This window comes from Haliotis cracherodii, unplaced genomic scaffold (genome assembly GCF_022045235.1).
Source record: "Haliotis cracherodii isolate W230 unplaced genomic scaffold, xgHalCrac1.p SCAF_2, whole genome shotgun sequence".
Lineage (NCBI taxonomy): Eukaryota > Metazoa > Mollusca > Gastropoda > Lepetellida > Haliotidae > Haliotis > Haliotis cracherodii.
This window is the reverse complement of record NW_027266275.1, coordinates 63,532,463-63,554,863: the sequence shown is the minus strand read 5'-3', so window position 1 is coordinate 63,554,863 and position 22,401 is coordinate 63,532,463. Positions and strand designations below refer to the sequence as shown.

The following is a 22,401-nucleotide window of genomic DNA, read 5'->3' as shown; positions in this document are numbered from 1 at the left end:
ATGTTAGGTGTTGATCGAAGATTAGCCCTAGGAATTTGGTTTGTTTTTGGAACTTAATTGGTTTATTGTTTAATTTAAGATTTGGGGTGGCGTGTTTCATTTTTCGGTGTTTGAAGACTATTCCTGTAGTTTTTTCGGAGTTTAGGGAGAAGCCCCACTTGTCTGCCCATTGCTTTATTTTATTTAGGGATTTTTGGAGTAGATTTTTGGGAAGTTGACATACGTTTTGTGCGGATCCAGAGGGCTCCGTCATCTGCGAATTTGGATGTTTTAATTTTAGGGGATAGGCCCTCGAAGAGGTCATTGATCATTATGTTAAAGAGTGTTGGGCTAAGAATGCTGCCCTGGGGAGTGCCGTTTTCTAGGGGACACTGGTCCGATAGAACCTGGTCTATACCCACTGTGATTTTTCGGTTATTTAGGAAGTCCTGGATGTAGTTAACGATTTGTCCTTTTAGTCCTATTTTTTTAAGTTTTTGAATTAGCCCGTTGTGCCAAACCATGTCGAAAGCTTTTGAGAAGTCCAAGAAGATGCCTGTAGTATATTGTTTGTTGAGTTGTCCTGTTTTGATCTCCTGTTCTAACCGGGCGAGATTGTCTAGAGTTGAGCGGCCAGGAGTGAACCCGCTTTGGTCTGTATTTATGGTGTTGTTTAGAGTTAGGTAGTGTTGTAATCTATTTTTGGTCATAGATTCCATTACTTTACATAAGTTTGAGGTCAGAGATATTGGCCTGTAAGAGTTAGCTTGGTTTGTAGGTTTGTCAGGTTTAGGGATAGGGATAACTAGAGCCTGTTTCCAAGAGGTTGGTACCTGGCCGTTTAGGTAGATTAGATTATAGAGTTTGAGTAGTGACTGGAGTAGCTTGGGAGGAAGTTTTTTGATTATTTGGTAGGATGTTAGGTCTAGTCCTGGGGCTGTTCCCTTTTTCCTGTTTTGGAGTACATAGTTTAGTTCCTCTATTGTGAAGGGTTGGTTTATTTCTAGGTTATCGTTTAATTCTTTGGTAGGTTTGGATTCTGTTTTGAGTTTTGTTTGGAATTTATCACTGAAGTTTTTGTTACTGCTGATGGTCGAAAAGTGTTTAGCTAGGTTATTTGCTTTTTCGCTGGGGTTGGTTGAGTTATTTATCCCCCTCCGCTCAAGCTACAGTGGATTTATATCTAAAGATGTCCTCAGTCAGGTTTAGAATCCTCACCTTAATCAAACCTTACATTAATCCAATCACACACCAAATAGCACCGCTTATGAGCGCTGAGTAAAGTACTTCCACAAAAACAATACATGCACGCTGGCTTGTGTCGGCCTTTGACGCAGTCGCAAAGAACAAAGGGGGGCGTCTGTCTGGACTTGCAGGTGTGATCAGTGATGACAAAAGTGAGTAGAACTCTTGTCTTGACCCCAGCAGTGACAATTCACAGGACGTAATTGGTGTTTGAATGACATTGTTTATAGACTTTATATACATGTGCTGCTCAATAAACAGTGGCGTGGAATACATCAGCGTATGTCTAACTTGGTATTTTTGCTATCAAAAATTTCTTATTGTTGACATAAATGCGATGTTTAAAAATGCGAGCAAAGACCACTCGCATTTTTCGCATTTAATTCAAGCTCGCGTTAATTTCAAGTTTTACAGTAGTTAAATCAAGCCCTGTAAAAGTAACACAGCAACCAGTAAAGAATTCTGTTGACTTACAGCATCAGTGACAGTGATCTCATGCTGCAGGCCCTGTATGTATTGGCGGAGAAGTGCTTCCAGATCAAAGTCGGGCTGCTCAAAACTTTCCAGGTTGTCAAATGAAAGTTGCTGGAAAAAATTAAAGGGAGGGTTTTACAATAATTTAGCAATATTCAAGCAATATATAGTGTCAGGGGGACACTAGCAATGGACTTCACATATTGTACCCATGTTGAGAATCAAACTCAAGCCTTTGACGCGACAAATCAACAAAGTAACCACGACAATAAGCGGTGACATCCTGATAACTTTAACATACTAAACATCAGATGGCAGTACCTAAATTTGTTAATCTACATAAGCCTCAAAATGAAGACATCAGCTTTTGAGAGAGCTCAGATCTGCTGTGGTATTAATAGCAGATCTAATTACCATGTGGTACTTATACAGAGCTGGCTGTGGGATAACTAGAATGTGTTTTTACGCCAAACATAGGTCTCACCTCTCCATTTTTTTGGATACATTAGTTCAAGTTGTTACTGTTAATGTGTTTGCATATCAGAAAAACAATAAGAGCAAATTATAGCCTGGAATTATAGCCATGATTTCATGCAGAAATATTCATTAGCTGTAGAATTTTGGTGTTATAAGTTATGGCCAGGAAACAAACTCTACCCTTATTTGAAACTAAGTCGAATTTTTTGCCATGGAAACATGAAAAAATACAATTTTGACAAATTTCAAAATAACACAAATGCATATGTGCAGTTTCGTAGAAAAATGTTGAACGGTTTTTAAGTAATTGCCTAGAAGTGAACCCTTGGTTGAAGCTAAGACAAAATTGTTTCCATGGAAAAAGAATTTAATTTTTTTTGGGACAAATTTCAAAATAGCAAGAGAAGAGAGAAGAGACATAAATATCTGAACCTGCAGACCTCCATTTCAACTGAGATAAGATGAAACAGTGCACTTACAGACTGTATGCTGGCGAGAGCTGTCATGGTAGCATCTTTGTAGGAGTCTGTCATCTGTCGTGCCTCGGTGAACTCAGCCATTCTCTTTTGCTGTGTGGCACACATCATCCAATGTACATAGCAATTGAAACCTGACTACAGGGGAATCAATACAAGGGCACATGGTGCACAACACATCAAAATAGGTAAGGTTTCAAGACAACAACCCTTGGAAAGCATAGACTCTCCTGGAAAGTGTGATCGAGAACCACAGTGAAGACTTGAGAGTGCGAAGACAAGGTCTGGGTGTGTCGGCAAACAACCTATACGCTACAAGTACAAGAACTTAAACTGGATATAGTCTCAAAATAATTAAAACTTTGTACATCAAAATAGTTCAATTTCTTTAAAAAAAAGATAATTAAATGAAAATTTACACTATTACACAGATTGGGTGGTCAAAGTCTGCTCTAGTTTTCATCTGAGACTACCCATCTTCCCGAGGCAAGTGAGTTAACTGACTATAAAAGTCCAGTTTCCACCCTTGTTGAAATAGGCTGGTATTATGAAGTTACATTTAGGCTGGACTAACGAATCTATGCATAGCCAATCATAGTCACGCAACGAAATCGAAATCCGGTTCGTAAACTGTCATGCAGATTTCGGTCGATTGCAGTGTTAACAAAGCATGTGCACTGCCAACTCGTTGTCAACAGACATTTTCCAAATCTTTCCAGGTTTTTAATCGAGGTGCGCACGTGATTTCATGCACTTCGCGATGGAAGACTCGTTTTATCACAATACAGATATTGATTATCGATCAGATCGTCTTGACTGGGCGCCGCAATTTTGTTTGAAGCAAATGCAAGTGGTACAAGAGGGGGAATCTGATTGGTCCATACGAGAGGCATAGCAGGGACATAACTCGTACAGCCACTGGTGGTGTACGGTCGAGCCCAGTAATTCCAACCTAGTCCGGCAAGGGTCGAAATTGGACTTTTAAAGTCAGTTAACTCTCTTGCCTCAAGAAGATGGTTTTGGTTTGTTTGTTGTTTAACGCCGCACTCAGCAATATTCCAGCTATATGACGGCAGTCTGTAAATAATCGAGTCTGGACCAGACAAACCAGTGATTAACATCATGAGCATCGATCCATGCAATTGGGATCGATGACATGCATCAACCAAGTCAGCGAGTCTGACCACCCGATCCCTTTAGTTGCCTTTTACGACAAGCATAGTCACCTTTTACGGCAAGTATGGGTTGCTGAAGACCTATTCTACCCCGGAATCTTCACGGGTCTCGAGAAGATGGAGACAACCAGCGACTATGGAGAGTATCTCAGCTCTATGGAGAGAGGTATCGAATCATAATAATTACAACAACATTGTTGGTGAAGCATTATGATACATTATGATACATTATGGCAAACTATTAGATGAAAAAATGCACGGAACAAGGTGAAGACAACATCCACTTTTCTTACCTTCCACTCTACGAAAGTTGGTAGGAATGTTTCCAGGGAAGGACAGGAATGGACCACAAACTTGAAGTAACTGTCGTAGCACTGTCTTATCTTGGCTAGAGATTCCTACAAGATGGCACACAAAATAAAATAATAGGGTATCCATGGTAATATTAGGAAACAAAATTGATATTCCATGGGATAGACTTTCAACAATTCTAACTCATTAACATTATTAAGGGACTCGTTAGGAGAAGAGGAGAAGAATTGCGTTAGGACTGTATCACACTTTGCCGCTTATTAAACATACACATTAAACTGAAAAGAGAAACACTGTCAATTTCCACGATAAATAGTTGTGATAACATTTGGCGACCAGTGTTTGAAATAAAAGAAATTACAACTAACTTGTCAGGCCCTCATTAAAAGAACTGCAGCTTATTGTGACAAACAGATAGACACACAAATTTACTGAAGGCCAGAAGAACCCATACATATTTGAAACTACGGACCCAACAGGAGCTCTACCTGCAACAGGCCTACAGGAGGCACTTACTTTGAACTCTTTTGGTGACCCCCCTCTTTTATTTTCATTTTACCTTCAGAAGTCTCTATTGACTGTCTATAAATTAGAACAATTCACATTGCAAACAAAGTGTTTTGAACATCCTGAATGAAAAATGTTCTAAGCGAAAAAAAAAAAAGGAATTGGAAACCACAAAAGTGTCTTCACATGCATGGACTCATCAATTTCAACACACAATCTTTCCGACAAATAAAACTCCTGAAAGACCAGTATAAGCATCTCACCTGAACAGCCTTGCCCCTGTCGGTCAAGGGAAGTGACTCCAGCTCCTCTACACACACTCGCAGAATGGTGACAGTCTCCTCCCGGGCTGAGTTCCTCGTCTCGACAAGACTGTCCAAGGTCGTCTACAACCAACAATCAGACAGCCCTGCTTACAGTATCACATTGCAGACTGTCTAAGGCAGTCTTGCATGTCCAGCGAATGTTAGTGATCGAGGGATACTAAGAAGTATGAAACCATAGCATTGAAAACAACAAGTGGCTTCATGGTATTAATTGCAAAGTCTAGTAGCAATTTCCTTGGCCTACAAATACATATTATTATTCATCATACAGTTAGAACAAGTATTTGTCACAGAGTGACGAAATATCCCCCGCCTGTACACCATAGTACCAAATATGAAGACAATCCAGCGATTAGTTCTTGAGATATTGTGGCAACACCGTTTTCCAACTCCAAAAACAGATTTGCCTGCTGTGACCTTGAAAATGGGGTCAAGGTCACCAATATTGCGACAACACCGTTTTCCAACTCCAAAAGCAGATTTGCCTGCTGTGACCTTGAAAATGGGGTCAAGGTCACCAAAACCAACTGGTGTCTGCGGAGTCTGTTACCTTGAAAATTAAGTTAATGTTACCTTGAAAATTAATTTAAGGTCACGAAAACCGACTGGTGTCTGCAGAGTCTGTATATACACCATAGTACCAAATATGAAGACAATCCAGAGATTAGTTCTTGAGATATCGCGGCAACACTGTTTTCCAACTCCAAAAGCAGATTTGCCTGCTGTGACCTTGAAAATGGGGTCAAGGTCACCAAAACTGACTGGTGTCTGCGGAGTCTGTATATACACCATAGTTACAAATATGAAGACATTCCAGAGATTAGTTCTTGAGATATTGCGGCAACACCGTTTTCCAACTCCAAAAGCAGATATGCCTGCTGTGACCTTGAAAATGGGGTCAAGGTCACCAAAACCGACTGGTGTCTGCGGAGTCTGTATATACACCATAGTTCCAAATATGAAGACATTCCAGAGATTAGTTCTTGAGATATTGCGGCAACACCGTTTTCCAACTCCAAAAGCAGATATGCCTGCTGTGACCTTGAAAATGGGGTCAAGGTCACTAAAACCAACTGGTGTCTGCGGAGTCTGTATATACACCATAGTTCCAAATATGAAGACAATCCAGTGTTTAGTTCTTGAGATATTGCGGCAACACCGTTTTCCAACTCCAAAAGCAGATATGCCTGCTGTGACCTTGAAAATGGGGTCAAGGTCACCAAAACCGACTGGTGTCTGCGGAGTCTGTATATACACCATAGTTCCAAATATGAAGACATTCCAGAGATTAGTTCTTGAGATATTGCGGCAACACCGTTTTCCAACTCCAAAAGCAGATATGCCTGCTGTGACCTTGAAAATGGGGTCAAGGTCACCAAAACCGACTGGTGTCTGCGGAGTCTGTATATACACCATAGTTCCAAATATGAAGACAATCCAGTGTTTAGTTCTTGAGATATCGCGGCAACAAACAGGTGGGACGTACGGACGGACGTACGGACGGTCGTGAATACTATATCCCCCGCTTCGCGCTTTCGCGCGGCGGGGGATAAATATTACCATCAAAATTTAATGAGCTATAGCAGTTTCGTAGTGAGAATGTAACTGACACATAACCATCACCCTGGACTTACAAAGGAGTTGATACAAGACTGAACTAGCCAATAGGATTAGTGGCCTTGTATATTCCACAGGCCCTGGACAGTTACATGGCAGATACAGGCTAGTGAAACTATCACAGATAAGTATAGGAATAACCCACCATATCTTTCAGAATGCAAATGTCCTTCTGTGCCGCCCTGTACTTGGAGAGGGCAGACAGCACGTCGGGCAGACTCTTCACCGATGTGCTCTGTATCCTCTCCTCACTGTTCACAAGGTCAAGGCCATCATCAATGGGGGTCTTCTGGAGCCCGGGAAACTGACACCTGCAAGAACAAACACGAGATGTACCTCATCCCTGTTGATACGAGAGGCGGCCATGTTTGAACAACGCCATATACCTCATCCCTGTTGATACGAGGAATATCGAACACGGGTCTTCGACGTGATGAGTGAAAGCTACAACCACTAGGCTACCCCACCGCCCTGCTTGACCAAAAGTAATTTGAAAAACAGAAATGGCGGAAAACAGATGATAAAAAACAACAGGTGAAATCATCAAACAAACAAAAAAGTCTGCGACTTAGTGAAATCCCCTTACTGGTGTAAAACGGGTTCCTGGTGTTTTGACGCGATGCGCAATTTCAATGATCGGGCGGTGTTTGAGGCGATGCGCAATTTCAATGATCGGACCAGTCTGCATGCTGGTTTATTTGAGGTCTTCATACTTGTCCAGTACCTATTGTTTTAGGTACAAATTCACCCGAGCGTTATGATTGGTAAGGGACTAAGGGGAGAATCTCACATATGATACAGCTAATTGGTGAACATCTCACAAAATATAATGATACAACAGTTGAACTAGTTGGTGAACAAAATTAACATACACTGTACAACAAGTGAAGATCCAGGTTAGAAGAGGTCTTCAGCAACCCAGGCTCTGCCGTAAGAGACGACTAACAGGATTGGGTGGTCAGGCTCGCTGACTTGGTTGATGTATGTCATCATATCCCAGTTGCACAGATCAATGCTCATGATGTCAATCAAACAAACAAAATGCACTGTACTGAGAGGAAACTTATAAAATATATTCAATGAGCAAGTGAACATATTTAACGTCTGTTAAAAGGAATTTCAGACAAGAAACAGTATTCCATTGGTCACATGCTTCCAGTGTGCTAGCGCGACTCAAGGGGTGTGTTCGGGTGAGCTGTTTTAAAAATATATATTCTTAAACTGACCTGAGTTTCTTGACCTTCCCAGCAAGCTCTAGCACAGAGCGAAACTGGTTGTTAACTGATGTCTCCATCATCTTGCTGGATACTGATGCAAACTCATTTTGGAGAACCTGAAAATAGTCATGTTTCATACAAAACATGTTACTACAAATAACAATGTAATCTTGATTATCAGACATAATGCAATTCCCACACGAAACATTTGTTTTTGTAATAACTCAAAATCTCTCACAAACATAGGTTAACATGCTCACAAATGTTTGAAACATGTTTTGAACTTCACTGTAATTTCTCAGATAACTCTATCACCTTCATTCTTGATCGGAGATTAGCCAGCTCTCCGTTGATCTTTTCTTTCTCATATTTGACTTTCTGCAACTCCTGAATCTTGGCATTCAGTTCCGGGCGCAGATCTGGACCTGAGTTCACGTGGTTGGTCTCCGAGTTCGGTGTGGATCTACCACTGCTGTACACAAGGGCAGGATACATGCATCAATACATGCCATCAATGAACATATGAGAGAGAGAGAGAGAGAGAGAGAGAGAGAGAGAGAGAGAGAGAGAGAGAGAGAGAGAGAGAGAGAGAGGAGAGAGAGAGAGAGAGAGAGAGAGAGAGAGAGAGAGAGAGAGAGAGAGAGAGAGATAAAATAAATTAATTAACAAGTAATTAACAAGTCAGAAGTATGAATCAGCCACAGGATCCTACAGACCCATAAAGACCCGGGGTAGGATAGGACGTCAGCAACCCATGCTTGCTGTAAGAGGCGGTATGGTGCTCAAGATGTCAATCACTGGATTGTCTGGTCCAGACTTTATAATCTACAGACTGCCGTCATATAGCTGTAATATTTCTGAGTGCCGCGTTAAACAAACAAACAAAACAAGCTCCTACAAGAATGTTAAAGGTAAGCCCCAATAGAAACGACTTTACTTATGACAACCATAGGAATCATGAGTAGAACATATTAGAACATACTTACTTGGGCAGTGAGACTTGAATCTTTCCGGTCTCATCGAACACCTGTCTCTGAGTAAAGTCTCCTGATGCTTTATCTGCGTTAACAGTGTACCCCCCTCCAATGTCCCTCTCTGTCGGCGTTCCGAACCCTCCCCCACCTCTCGTGTTGCCGTCCATCTCTCGCCGCTTCATCTCCAGGCGGAGACTAGCATAGCCTTCCTCTACCATCTTGTCATTCAAACATTCCCCCTCCAGGAATATCTCTGCAAAGTAGCCCGACTGGTCTGCAAGTTTACGTTTCATCACACTACGAATGTATTTCCCGTCTGTTGTCTGTTTGAGGTAGTTAATTGCCTGGGGAAAAAGATTTATCACATGTTATGTGTATGTAACATACTTCAGATAATCTTTAAAGAAAGATACAAACAAGTGTGTCATCAGATATTTGCAAAATAACACTAGAGTGAGTGAGTGAGTATGGTTTTACGCCGCTTTTAGCAATATTCCAGCAATATCACGGCGGGGGACACCAGAAATGGGCTTCCCACAATGTACCCATGTCGGGAATCGAACCCGGGTCTTCGGTGTGACGAGGCGAACGCTTTAATCACTCAGCTACCCGACCGCCCCTAAATAACACTAGAAGGCACATCTACCAACGAAATATTAAAGAATAACATGATACAAGAATGAGCAATAAATGTTAATTCCACCGTCCTACGTGGAGACTGAGTTAGAATAGGCCCTCAGCACATCATTGCCTTTCGTAAAAGGCGACCAAATAAGTGAGTGAGTGAGTATGGTTTTACGCCGCTTTTAGCAATATTCCAGGAACATCACAGCCGGGCACACCAGAAATGGGCTTCACATATTGTACCCATGTTGGGAATCGAACCCGGGTCTTTGGCGTGACGAGCGAACGCTTTAACCACTAGGCTACCCGACCGCCCCTGGCGACCAAATAAACAAAAGTGGGATGTCTGTCACTGATTAAGACTTGAGTAAGACACTTATCTGTAGCCTGCTGTGACCCAGATGGATGTTTGCTGACTGCAGCTAAATTACTAATTCCAAATTCTGTCGTCATTATCAACAGAAAAAAATACCTCAATTGGAACAATTCATCTTACCTTCTTATCATACATATCATTCACTCTGATGTTGTTGAATATCAACCTGACTGCGAAAGGCTTGACAGAGGAGATGTTTGCAGGCATTTCAACGAGGGAGGTGGGGTTTAGTTCCTCTGTGTTGCCGTAGTCGACGTACAGCACCTTCACCTGCACATGCAAACAAACTAGAAACATGTGCAGTATTTGCAGAAACAGCAGTAGCCTCATCACTCTTGTTTCCCTAAGGACCCAGAACACATTACCTCTCACATAGCGAGTATAGTTTCATGCTGCTTTTAGCAATATCATGGCGGGGACACCAGAAATGGGCTTCACACACAGTATCTGTGTGGGGAATCGAACCCGGGTCTTCAGTGTGACATGTATGATTTCCATGAATTATGTTCAAATATCAAGATCAATCAGTTTTACACTCCACCAAACTACTTTCTACCACAAACTACCTGAAGACATTTAATGAGCAAGCAGGGCTCCAAATAATAAAGTTAGCCATTCAATATATACCCACATGTTATCATTCATAGTTTTCTGTGGGTATTCAGTACATGGCGACGTGTGCGATCTCTCTGTCTCTCTCTCTCTCTTGTACTGGTCAAAACTGATGCCGATTAATAGTGCTAGCCCATTGAGTTAGTGAGTGAGTTGGCTGAGTTGGGTTTAACGCCCTCTTTTAACATTATTCCAGTTATATCACGGCGTGTCAGCTTAATGTGGGAGGAAAGCCCGAAGTGACGCAGGTCTCATACGTTTACCACTTCGGTGAAACCCATGAGCATGGGTATGATGCTGACAAACCTTGAAACATAATCGGGGCAAACTGGGATTCGAACCCACAATCATAGGTTTCTGCACAGCAAATCGCGGCGCCTTAGACGACTGGGCCACCCATGCCCTCTGCTAGCCCACTGAGATACCATAACATGAATTCCCCAATCAGACACAGTATACAGACTCTAGGCCAACCAGGCCTTGTCTTAGCCCCTTAATGCCAAGCATCGAGGGGTAACAAGTACAATATTTAACATCTTTGGGTAAGACTCCGGGGCGGATGCTCTACCACTACCACGGAGACGGTCTTGAAGTTACAATAAACGAGATGAGCGTAGCACTGTATTTGCATAATTCACTGCAGTAGGAAATGCCTTTATTCCATCAGCTACTAAAGATTTGTGAAGACATGTAGGACTCAAATTGAGAAGGCAACACAAGATATTTTGGCAGTTTTATTATACTATAGTGAGTAAGTAAATCTTGCTCATCTAAATCTCTAAAACCAAAACCTTGTCATGAACAAACAACCTTATCATCTCAGGTGTAACTGATATCTAAACAAGCATGAAATACTCATATCCCTCTCCAATATGGCATGTCTGGTTGTGTGGAAGGCAAGACATTGTATGGATTTCAAGATCTGCTCCAGAAACCAGCACTACCGCCATTTTCAGTCTAAGTCAAAGTCATTGCCATGGAAACTCGAAAAATGAATTTAAAAAAATCCCAAACTATCAAAAGGCACCAGTTAACCACTAGACCTATCTATGTGCCAAGTTTGGTTAAGCTGTCTCTTTTGTTGTTTGAGTTCTGCTTTGGAAACGAAACATGACTGACGGACGAAAAGACAGCACCCATTCCTATATTCCACTTCCACTTCGTGGCTGGGGATAATAATACCACAGAATTAGCTGGGAACACACATACCCTGTCTGTGCCAAAACTCTGTTTCACCCTGCATCTGTACCACTGCTGATCCTCAGAAAACTGGGCCCATAAATCTGCAACATACCAGGATAACATTGTCAAGTGATGCGGGGTTATCAATGCAAAGGATCTTATAGACATGGGAGTGAGTGGGGTTTTACGCCGCTTTTAGCAATATTCCAGCAATATCACGGCGGGGGACACCAGAAATGGGCTTCACACATTGTACCCACGTCGGGAATCGAACCCAGGTCTTCGGCGTGACGAGCGAACGCTTTAACCACTAGGCTACCCGACCGCCCTTATAGACATGGGAATGACACACAACAAAGCATTGAAAGAACAGATCTTATAGCGACAAGGAAACATTTACTGTATCAAACAAAAATATTTTTAATAATCTGAAAAACTTGTGATTGTGCAATTGGAAATGGGTGAGTTGAAATGGGGTTTCACGTCACATGATAGGTTACTGTGCTTATATAGCAACGTATGTGCATCCTTGCTCTAGTGTTGACTTATGTCGGTTTTATAGTGCTAGCCCAATGAGTTACCATGCCACAGTTTAACATGGGTACCTCACTTAGACACAGAATAATGACTTCTTAAAGCCCTTAATGCCGAGCAGAGTAACAACAAATACAATCTTTTAACATCTTTTGGCATGACCTGGCTGGGGATCAAATCACTGATCTTCAGCTCTCCAGGCAGTCACACTACTCACAAGACCACAGAGGAGTTTCAACTCGAAATACTCATTCATACCTTGTTCTGTTCTGGGAGACCAGATATCTTGGAAGCGGCTGCACACAGAGTCTGCAGTTGTTCTGTCATGCTGAGGAGGTTGTTCATGTTGTCCTCGGTTACAATCTGAACCCACAAGGAGTTGGCAGATTCCGCGTGGGTCACCATCACTGTCTCCTGGGTTGTGAAAGACTAAAGCTACAGATTTTGGACTCTACATGGTTACCAAAACCTACAGCATCTGGACTCTACGTGGTCACCAAAACCTACAGTTTCTGGACACTACGTGGTCACCTAAACCTACTGTTTCTTGACTCTACGTGGTCACCTAAACCTACAGTTTCTTGACTCTACGTGGTCACCTAAACCTACAGTTTCTTGACTCTACGTGGTCACCTAAACCTACAGTTTCTTGACTCTACGTGGTCACCTAAACCTACAGTTTCTTGACTCTACGTGGTCAGCAAAACCTACAGTTTCTGGACTCTACGTGGTCACCTAGAGCTACAGAATCTGGACTCTACGTGGTCACCTAAACCTATAGCATCTGGACTCTACGTGGTCACCAAAACCTACAGTTTCTGGACTCTACGTGGTCACCTAGAGCTACAGAATCTGGACTCTACGTGATCACCTAAATCTACAGAATCTGGACTCTACGTGGTCACCTAAACCTACAGTATCTGGACTCTACGTGGTCACCTAAACCTACAATATCTGGACTCTACGTGGTCACCAAAATCTACAGAATCTGGAAACTACGTGGTCACCAAAACCTACAATATCTGGACTCTACGTGGTCACCCAAACCTACAATATCTGGACTCTACGTGGTCACCTAAATCTACAGTATCCGGACTCTATGTGGTCACCAAAAGCCACAGAATCTGGACTCTACATGGTCACCAAAAGCTACAGAATCTGGACTCTATGTGGTCCCTATCACAATCTCCTTGGTAATGAAGACAAAATTCAGGACACGTTTAGTCAACATTCTGTTTAGCATCAACTGAAATCTGTCAATGACCCAGTCAGCAATAATGGCCAATTACAACCATATCCATTTTTGATGATCAAGTGTATCATATTATAATCAATACCCTGGACCCATTTGCCACGATACTTCCGTTTTGAGGCCAGTTTGAGTGACAATGCCCAAAATAGATATCCAAACAATACACAGAGTTTTTCCATGACTCAAACAAGCATCAACATAGCCAGTTCTCAACTCAACATGCGAAAATCTTATGTGCCTTAGCGATTTAAACTTTCATAGACTTGTGTTGATATATTTCATATCAAAAGTCACTAAGGTGAGATTGTCTATATAATCACTGCATGGGATAAGAAGTGGTGTTACAGATTTGTTCAGTGTTGCTTTTCAGCACACCATCAGCCACTGGGTTACCAAGGATTCCAACATAGCTTGGTAACCAACACAACAATATCACACTAACCAGCAGCACGATTTTTATACAATTCAATAATATCAACTTTTGTTTGTTTGTTGTTTAACGACGCAGTTAGCAATATTCCAGCTATATGAGTGCAGTCTGTAAATAATCAAGTCTGAGCCAGACAATCCAGTGATTGACATCATGAGCATCGATATACGCATTTGGTTTGGTTGGTTTGTTGTTTAACGCCGCACTCAGCAATATTACAGCAATAAGGCGGCGGTCTGTAAATAATCAAGTGTGGACCAGACAATCCAGTGATTGACATCATGAGCATCGATCCACGTAATTGGGATCGATCACATGCATCAACCAAGTCAGCAAGACTGACCACCCGATCCTGTTATTCGCCTCTTACAACAAGCATAGTCGCCTTTTACGGCAAGCATGGGTTGTGGAAGACTTCAAGTAAAAGTGGATGTCCATGTGTAATGTTCTTATCTGCCTGGAGACATGAAAGTGAATGTGAAAACATTGTTATATTCAGACAGATTACTGATGTATTGGAGAGCTGTAAAAAAAGTCTTTGATAATGTTGCTGCTGATCTGATGTAAAAACGGAACTGTTATCTTGTAGTCTCAGTTGTAGAAAAGGCATGAACACCATGGGGTGTGAGTGTGTATGGTTTTAAGCCGCTTTTAGCAATATTCAAGCAATATCACGGCGGGGGACACCAGAAATGGGCTTCACACATTATACCCATGTCGGGAATTGAACCCGGGTCTTTGGCGTGACGAGCGAACGCTTTAACCACTAGGCTACCCGACCGCCCCTGACTCCATGGACAAGCAACAGGGTCTCACATTGTAATCACCTAAACTCTCACAGATAGTTACTACAAGCCTACAGTACTGGTGGCCTAGTTTGTCTTCATCTACCAATGGGGGATGTCAGGAATCAACCCACCTCAAGTGACTCCTTTGATTGGCTGTTTGATGGATTCCCTGAAAGGTAAATCATCCAGATCAATGTAAGGATAATAGTGAGTGAGTGAGTGAGTTTGGTTTTACGTCGCTTTTAGCAATATTCCAGCAATAGCACGGCAGGGGGCACCAGAAATGGGCTTCACACATTGTACCCATGTCGGGAATCGAACCCGGGTCTTCGGCGTGAAGAGCTAACGCTTTAACCACTAGGCTACCCGACCGCCCTAGGATAATAGGAATCAAGGGGTACCGATGTTCCTAATATCTAACTTTTATCATTATTAGTTACATTAGGATTATCACAAGGCCTCTCACCTTTCACAAGCAATACACAGACAATAATTACCAGTAATTCAACATGGATACTCCAACCAGACACAGCCTACTGACTCTTGAAGGGACCAGTCTCTTGTTTTATCCCCTTAAGTTGAGTGCCAGGTAGGGTAACAACAAGTACCCTCTTTTAACGTCTTTTTGTATGACAATCAGGGTTCAAACCACCGACCTTCAGCTTTTCAAGCACTCTAGCTACCAGACCATGGAAACAGTCCCTTAATGATTGACGATAGCTCACAAGGAGTGTTTGTTTGTTTATAGTTGTTTAATGCAGCACTCAGCAATATTCCAGCTATATGAGGATGGTCTGTAAATAAGTCAGCAAGCCTGACCACCCGTCTCGAACAGGTGATATTTTGAATTATCAGAATCTGCTCACTTAACAAAATTAAACATGTTCTATAACAACAAAAGAAAAATGTTCATATGTTCTCACCCTGATCTGATTTCTGTCCGTATGGACCTTTTGACTTAGTGCCGGCATCATCCTTGTTAAATCGATCAGATCCCGGTCTGCAACATTCCAAGTAGTACAAATCACAAGGCTACCTTTTATCTCTTTGATTCAATGAGATTTGAAAAACAAATTCTGTGAACTGTGGTAGAGTCTGTCAAAACCTACAATAAATGGAGAGTTTGGGTGGAACTATGTTGAACATCATGAATGAAGTGAGGCGACAAGATTATTTCACTTACATGGATGTCGTCACTGCACACTGCTCACAGTACATGTACTAGTGAGGACTAATGCTGGTTCTATAGTGCTAGCCCACTGAGATACCATGTCAGAGTTTAACATGGATAGCGAGTCTCGAGTGTATCAGTCCTTGTTTTATCCCTTAAAAGTTAAGTGCCAGGTAGGGTAACAACGAGTACCCTCTTTTCACATCTTTTTGTATGATGCAGCCAGGGTTCAAACCACCGACCTTCAGCTTTTCGAGCCCTCTAGCCACCAGACCATGGAAACAGTCCCATAATGATTGACGATAGCTCACAAGGAGTGTTTGTTTGTTTATGGTTGTTTAATGCAGCACTCAGCAATATTCCAGCTATATGAAGATGGTCTGTAATTAATCAAGTCAGGGCCAGATAATCCAGTGATTGACATCATAAGCATTGAACAACGCCATTGGGACATGATGACATGCATCAAGGACTGAAAGAAGGTAGGAGGCCTTCATGGTTGCCCTGATCACCTTGGGAAGAAGTATGGCAGAAAAGCTTGCAGAAAAGCGTACGTTCTTAGTGACTAAGTCCATCCCAAGGGATGCTGAATACTTCAACCAACAGCAACCAAGTCAACGAATCTGACTCCCCCACCCCATTAGTCGCCACTACATTGAACACGAGTTGCTGAACCAATTCTAACCAAGATCGACAGGGGTGCAAATGTCAGTAAAACAAGCATAAGATACTGGGGACTTATTCTGCATCCGAATCACTTCACAGTCATCATCAATAACGTAAAAATCCAAGAAGCACCTACTTCTTCCTTGGTTCAGCTTTCCTGACAATAACTTTGTTCCCATTGATATCAATGTTCTGACACTCTGCAACTGCCTTTTCAGCATCTTCTAAGCACAAAAACTTTACATAGCTGAAAAAGAAATCAGAATTTATTTCATTACCAAACAGGTATTTCCACAAAGAAAAATCTACGTAGGCCACACACATACACACACATCCACCCAAGTGCTGATGACTTGACTGAGCCTAATTGCAGTGCAGTGCAGGCTGCAGTTAACAACAGATTAACTGGCTGCACCACACACCACATACTTTATTGGAGGTGAAATTGGGTTTAACGTCGCGTCCAAGATTATTGCACTTATATAGCGATGTGCATGAGTGTGTGCGTCTGCTTGTACTAGTCCAGACTGATGCCGATTTATAGTGCTTGCCCACTGAGATACCATGCCGCAATTCAACATGAATACCCCACTCAGACACAGTATACTGACTCCGAGGCAACCAGTCCTTGTTTTAGCCTCTTAATGCTGAGCGCAAGACAGGGTAACAACAAGTACCATCTTTTAACGTCTATTGGTATGACACGGACAGGGATCGAACCCCGGACCTTCCAAAAATATGCTTGGTTCCTATTATGTGGAAAAATAAAAGTGTAGGTAGGTAGGAAAATTATTTTCTTTTTTCAAATATTTTACATGGCATATCTATCACTTAAAGTCTCTTGTTGCATGGATGACAACAAAAACTTTCTTCACCAACAAGTCAGATATACAATCAATCCTTAAACAAGGTAAAACAAATTTATATTATAGTGGAAATGACACATGCTTACTCATGCCTCTTGTGAAGTTACACCTCCAGCACTCTATAGTTTACAGAAATATTATTTTAAAGAATATAAGTAGTGAGAAAACATGAAATCTTACGCGAGTTTCTTCCCATCTGTGTTGCTGTCACGGACAATGACAGCTTGGACCTCCCCATACTTTGTGAAGTATTTTGAAACCTTTTTCTGTAAGAAAACAGCATGGGGATAATTATGCGAGTCCCAGTTCATTGTAGCAATAGTAAGGATGCTTTGCACTACCTACATGCTCTTTACACAAATCTTTCAGTTTGTGGGTTGTTTAACGCCCCACTCAACAATATTCCAGCCATACCATGGCGGTCTGTAAATAATCGAGACTGGACCAGACAATCCAGTGATTGACATCATGAGCATCTATCTACGCAGTTGGGGTATGATGACATATGCATCAACCAAGTCAGCGAGCATGACCACTCGATCCTGTTAGTCGCCTCTTACGACAAGCAATGAACAATTGTTTCTCAATGATCAAATAACACACAACACATGAAAGGAAAAAGGACAATCCTAATTGTAGTATTTATTTCAAGATTCAAGATTCCACTTAGTTTGCAGGTCTGCTGCCAGTACCTACAAGCATAGTCGCTTTTTACAGCAAGTATAGGTATCTATTCTACCCTGGATCTTCATGGGTCACAAATCTTTCACATCGAACTATTATATGCGAAGAGCAGGTGAAGGACTGAGTAAGTGTGTGTGTGAGTGAGTGAGTGAGTGAGTGCTTATTGTTTAACACCACTTTCAACCGTATGCAAGTTACATCATGGTGTCAGCTTAATGTGGAAGGATAGCCTGAAGTGATTCAGGTCTCTTCGTTTACCACTTTGGTGAAACCCATGAGCATGGGAAAGGTGCTGACAAACCTAGAATCATAAATGGGATTCAAACCCATGATCATACGTTTCTGATGTGCTCAAGGGACACAACATTTAACACAGAGACTTGCGGTACCTTTCACGAGTGGGCTACCCTTGCCTCTCATACACAAAGAATGTAACACTACATGTTGAACTGTACATCCCACAGCACCAAGTGACAATTTGGGCTCTGTCCACAGCTAGGAGTTGCGAGTGAGAAACTTTGATAGGCCCTCTTCTAGCACAATGCTAGCCAACTTTAGACAGGTGATGCCTGTCTCCATATCATTGATGCAATTCATAATATTGTGCTTGTGATAATGGTGATATAGTTTGGTGAAAGAAACACGACATAAATTGGTTACATAGGCATGTACATGATGTAGGGCTAGGAGTTATGTGGTCCACTATTTCCACAAATACAAGAAACAACTCCAACCCCCTCAGGCTTGAGTGAGTGAGTGAGTTGGGTTTAACGCCGCTTTTAACAGTATTCCAGTCATATCGCGGCGTGTCAGCTTAATGTGGGAGGAAAGCCCGAAGTGATGCAGGTCTCAGACGTTTAACACTTCTGTGAAACCCACGAGAACGGGTATGGTGCTGACAATCCTAGAAACATAATCGGGCCGAACCGGTATTCGAACCCACAATCATAGGTTTCTGGCGTGCCAAGGGACGCAACTCTGCACAGCGAATCGCGGCGCCTTAGACGACTGGGCCACCCGGGCCCCCCCCTCAGGCTTGAGATAGTCAAGGTGTGAAAATAAACGTTATCTTGGAACCCAGGTATCAGTTGCTGTGATGCAAGCAAATGGTTCCGAGTAGCTGACAGCCATGCAGGATGGTGAATGAGGGTAAGCTAGATTATTACCCAAACGAGAAGAGATCATCTATCAGATACGGTCTGAAATACACTTGTAATAAAAACAGTATCTGATGGCGACTCCTTTAATAATCTATATATATTCAGAGTTAACTCTAAGCCATGCCATTTCGCATTCAATTTTAAATGGTACACATTCCATGAAATTAGAAGTGTGCCATGATGGTGAACTGTGTTTAATTTATTCCAATCTAATAATACAAAGAAAGTATCCTCATACCAAAATAATGTGTTTTCTTTCATTGTAACCTCTTGTACTCTGCATAATGTATATGTAAGCATTAATTATATACAATGCGTCGCCCAAGAATCGCTGTCAGATAACTGCACAAAACATTTTATATTGACCTTGGTAATTGGTCCATATCGCCAGTAGGAGCCACTCATATTTCGAGATACAGTATACTATGTTCATAACAAACACGCATATAACGAACTGTTTCAATTGTCCCATCCATTTGCTGTATAACATGCTTATTACTAAAATTAGTGGTCCCTTTTAGTTCGTTATGACCATAGTTTATTGTACTATTGTACATTTGCCTGCAGATATTTTATAAGCTTGCCTGTCAAGTGAGGACCTCGAAACTGAGTATGCAACTCTTTATCTTTCAAATTAATTGGTTGGAACTTTACTTGTGGTTAGACAGAAATCGTATGTCATGTATCATATATTTATTATCAGCAATGGCTCCTCAGATTTTCTGAATGGATCACATTTTAGGGGTTAGATAGACCCCATGCAAACTTTTTTCTATTCCTGAATGAACACTGTCAAGTCAAGTCAAGACCCGTTAATCTGACATCGAAAGTTGCATATGATTATTCAGGATTAACGAGTATGTCGGATAAACGAAATTAAGTAGTATCAACGTTCGTGATAAAAAAATCGGAAAACTACACGAAAGATATAATGATTCAAACACGTTATAAAAAATATAAAATAACTATTCATATTGTTATGTTACATTGGCGGAATATGTTTTCTAATCATGCAACCTCTAAAGTTTAACACAAAACAACTGTTACGGACTGTATGACTTATTCAAAATACTTTAAAAAGCATAGTCTGGAATGGAAGTCGCTGATGACTGTGTCGGATTAACGAGACTGATTAATGAGTGATTTCGGTAATTCGTTGCAAATTGGAGTCTCGTAGTGCGAGACTGTCGGATTATCGGGTCTAAATAACACTGATTTAATCGGTTCCAATCATTAGTGTCGGATAAAGCCGATTGTAGGATTAACGAGTGTCGGATTAACGAGACTTGACTGTGTTTACTAAACGGAGAAAGGTGAGAGCTGAACTACTTCCCAAATGAACTAACAACTCAACATGCTCAAGACTGTCTTCAATGCTATATCGACTCAGACTGTCTTAAACTACTATGACTGTTTTTTTGTGTCGTTCATGGGTGATTATGTAATATTGCATAATTAATTGTTCGTATATAAAGCATAATTTGAGCACTGAACGATGCAGATTGTATTTATATGATGATTTTGTACACTTAATTGTTTGGAAAAAATGTATAAACGTTAAATACTATGAATTGTTTTTCTTGTCAATTGTCAAGAAACGACATTAATGAGCTGTCATATCAAGTCATCAATCACAATTTTGGTATCAAAATGGCGGGAAATTTCCATGTGATTAAAATTCTGGAAAATGACACAGCTGAAGAAAGCTATCTCGGTAGAATGATTCCTTTGTCAAATAATAACTCAATAACTTAAAGTACAAATTCATGCACCAGAATCTATTTCCCCCTATTGACAAATGGTCAGCATCAAATAGAAAATGTCAACAAATGGTAACAAATCTTTCATGGTTTTAGTGTCAATATCTGAGAACCGGTGTAGTTTCATTTTTCAGTTGTGTCGACTGTCAACATAGACTCATATCGGCGAATAAAACAATTTACTGAATGACCTCGTTTGTCTTGATGCAAACTTACCTGGTCAGTATCAACCGGCAAGTTACCAACAAACACATCATATGTTTGAACCTGCCAAGGCCTTTGATTCTGCATTTTCTTCTAATCACTCAAAGTTTGCTCACAGAAAAATAACTCGTGCTTCCTGTTATGCGATGCGCATGCCCAGACATTATCCAATATCTACAGAAGCGCTCGTATAATCAAACAGATTGTTTGCAGGAAATTCGTTTAACGCTCTTCGATGACTATTTTGGCATATTGTCGGACGCAAAGCAATTAATTATTTATGGTGATTGCTTGATTTATGAATATCGTCCTTGCATTAGACAGTATACGAGGAATTGATAATAAATATAAATATGACCCCTCAGACGTGGTTTGTACGATCTGCGTTTAAATGATATTGATCCAGTGATTATATAATTCAGATCTTGGAGTGAAGAAATTGCCGTGGAAGAACCATCATCAACATTACAATACAAATGCTGATGGATCAATAGTTTTAGTATGACAATGACCCCGACGTCAGTGACAAAGAAGAACGGGATGTCCCCTCTCTCATTGTGGAGGTGAGATGATTTTACTGTAGGGCGAGTTGTTTTCTACGGAAGCTTTTTAGGGCCATTTATTTTGGGTTTTTTTCTTGAAATTTCAAGATACGTATATACGTAAAATTTCACTTTATGTATCTTGAAATTTCAAGAAAAACACAAATTGCTCTAAAAGGCTTCCGTAATTTTTGGAAGGTAAATGTCATATTTACACTTCAAATGAAGTCAACCATGTCCAGAACAAAATGGGTTAACGGTTAGGAGGGGATGCGTTTGTCTTATTTTCTGTTTAAACTAGACCGAGAGGAGAAGAACAGGTCTGATGGATTTTCAAACACTAACAAGAAAAAAAAAACGAAAGAGAGAAACAAAATTAAATTATTTCAAAACGTATTTCACATTTTATTTATCTTCTTGAAAGAGCGGATGTCGCAAATCTAAAGGGATTCATAATCTTGTGTTTTTGTTTCTTTTAAAAATCTATGAGTACATGTAATTTATTCTTCTATCCAGAACGTTTGTTTCTTACCTATTTAACGCCGACCAGACAATCCAATGATTGACATCATGAGCATCGATCTACGAAATTGGGTTACGATGACATGCATCAACCAATTCACCGCACCTGACCACCTGATCCCGTTAGTGGACTCTTACGACAAGCACGCGTTCCTAAAGATCAATTCTAACCCGGATCTTCAGGGGTATCCAGCAGAATGACCCAGAATGTTTCTGTACCTGGTACGCCGAGTACTGTGAGGTATACTC

General features: G+C 41.2%; 2 protein-coding genes across 2 annotated transcripts in view; both read right to left on the bottom strand.

Moving 5' to 3' along the window:
- Positions 1-11,696, bottom strand: part of LOC139467728 (serine/threonine-protein kinase 31-like) — a 34,328-nt gene extending 22,632 nt beyond the window's left edge. Inside the window, exons 1-10 of the mRNA XM_071249238.1 lie at positions 11,601-11,696; positions 9,900-10,049; positions 8,792-9,123; positions 8,121-8,277; positions 7,815-7,921; positions 6,734-6,899; positions 4,909-5,031; positions 4,120-4,224; positions 2,655-2,744; positions 1,699-1,809 (exon numbers count right to left, since the gene is read on the bottom strand). Of these exons, the coding sequence (XP_071105339.1) occupies positions 1,699-1,809; positions 2,655-2,744; positions 4,120-4,224; positions 4,909-5,031; positions 6,734-6,899; positions 7,815-7,921; positions 8,121-8,277; positions 8,792-9,123; positions 9,900-10,049; positions 11,601-11,696 (1,437 nt within the window). The remainder of the gene's footprint in view (positions 1-1,698; positions 1,810-2,654; positions 2,745-4,119; positions 4,225-4,908; positions 5,032-6,733; positions 6,900-7,814; positions 7,922-8,120; positions 8,278-8,791; positions 9,124-9,899; positions 10,050-11,600) is intronic.
- A 663-nt stretch (positions 11,697-12,359) lies between these two features.
- Positions 12,360-21,175, bottom strand: LOC139467727 (heterogeneous nuclear ribonucleoprotein 27C-like). The gene is made up of 6 exons (XM_071249237.1): positions 21,101-21,175; positions 17,461-17,546; positions 16,551-16,661; positions 15,501-15,577; positions 14,709-14,746; positions 12,360-12,521 (listed from the first exon to the last, which is right to left on the bottom strand). Exons 1-6 carry the CDS (start codon positions 21,173-21,175, stop codon positions 12,360-12,362), a joined length of 549 nt encoding a protein of 182 aa, XP_071105338.1.
- Between the last annotated feature and the right edge of the window lie 1,226 nt (positions 21,176-22,401).

Excerpts from the sequence above, each read along its gene's own strand:
- LOC139467727 (XM_071249237.1), bottom strand. The coding sequence starts at position 21,175 with ATGCAGAATCAAAGGCCTTGGCAGGTTCAAACATATGATGTGTTTGTT. Across the intron at positions 14,747-15,500 it reads CGGACAGAAATCAGATCAGG|GGAATCCATCAAACAGCCAA; the intron begins GTGAGAACATAT and ends TTTACCTTTCAG. Across the intron at positions 12,522-14,708 it reads AATCAAAGGAGTCACTTGAG|GAGACAGTGATGGTGACCCA; the intron begins GTGGGTTGATTC and ends TTCACAACCCAG.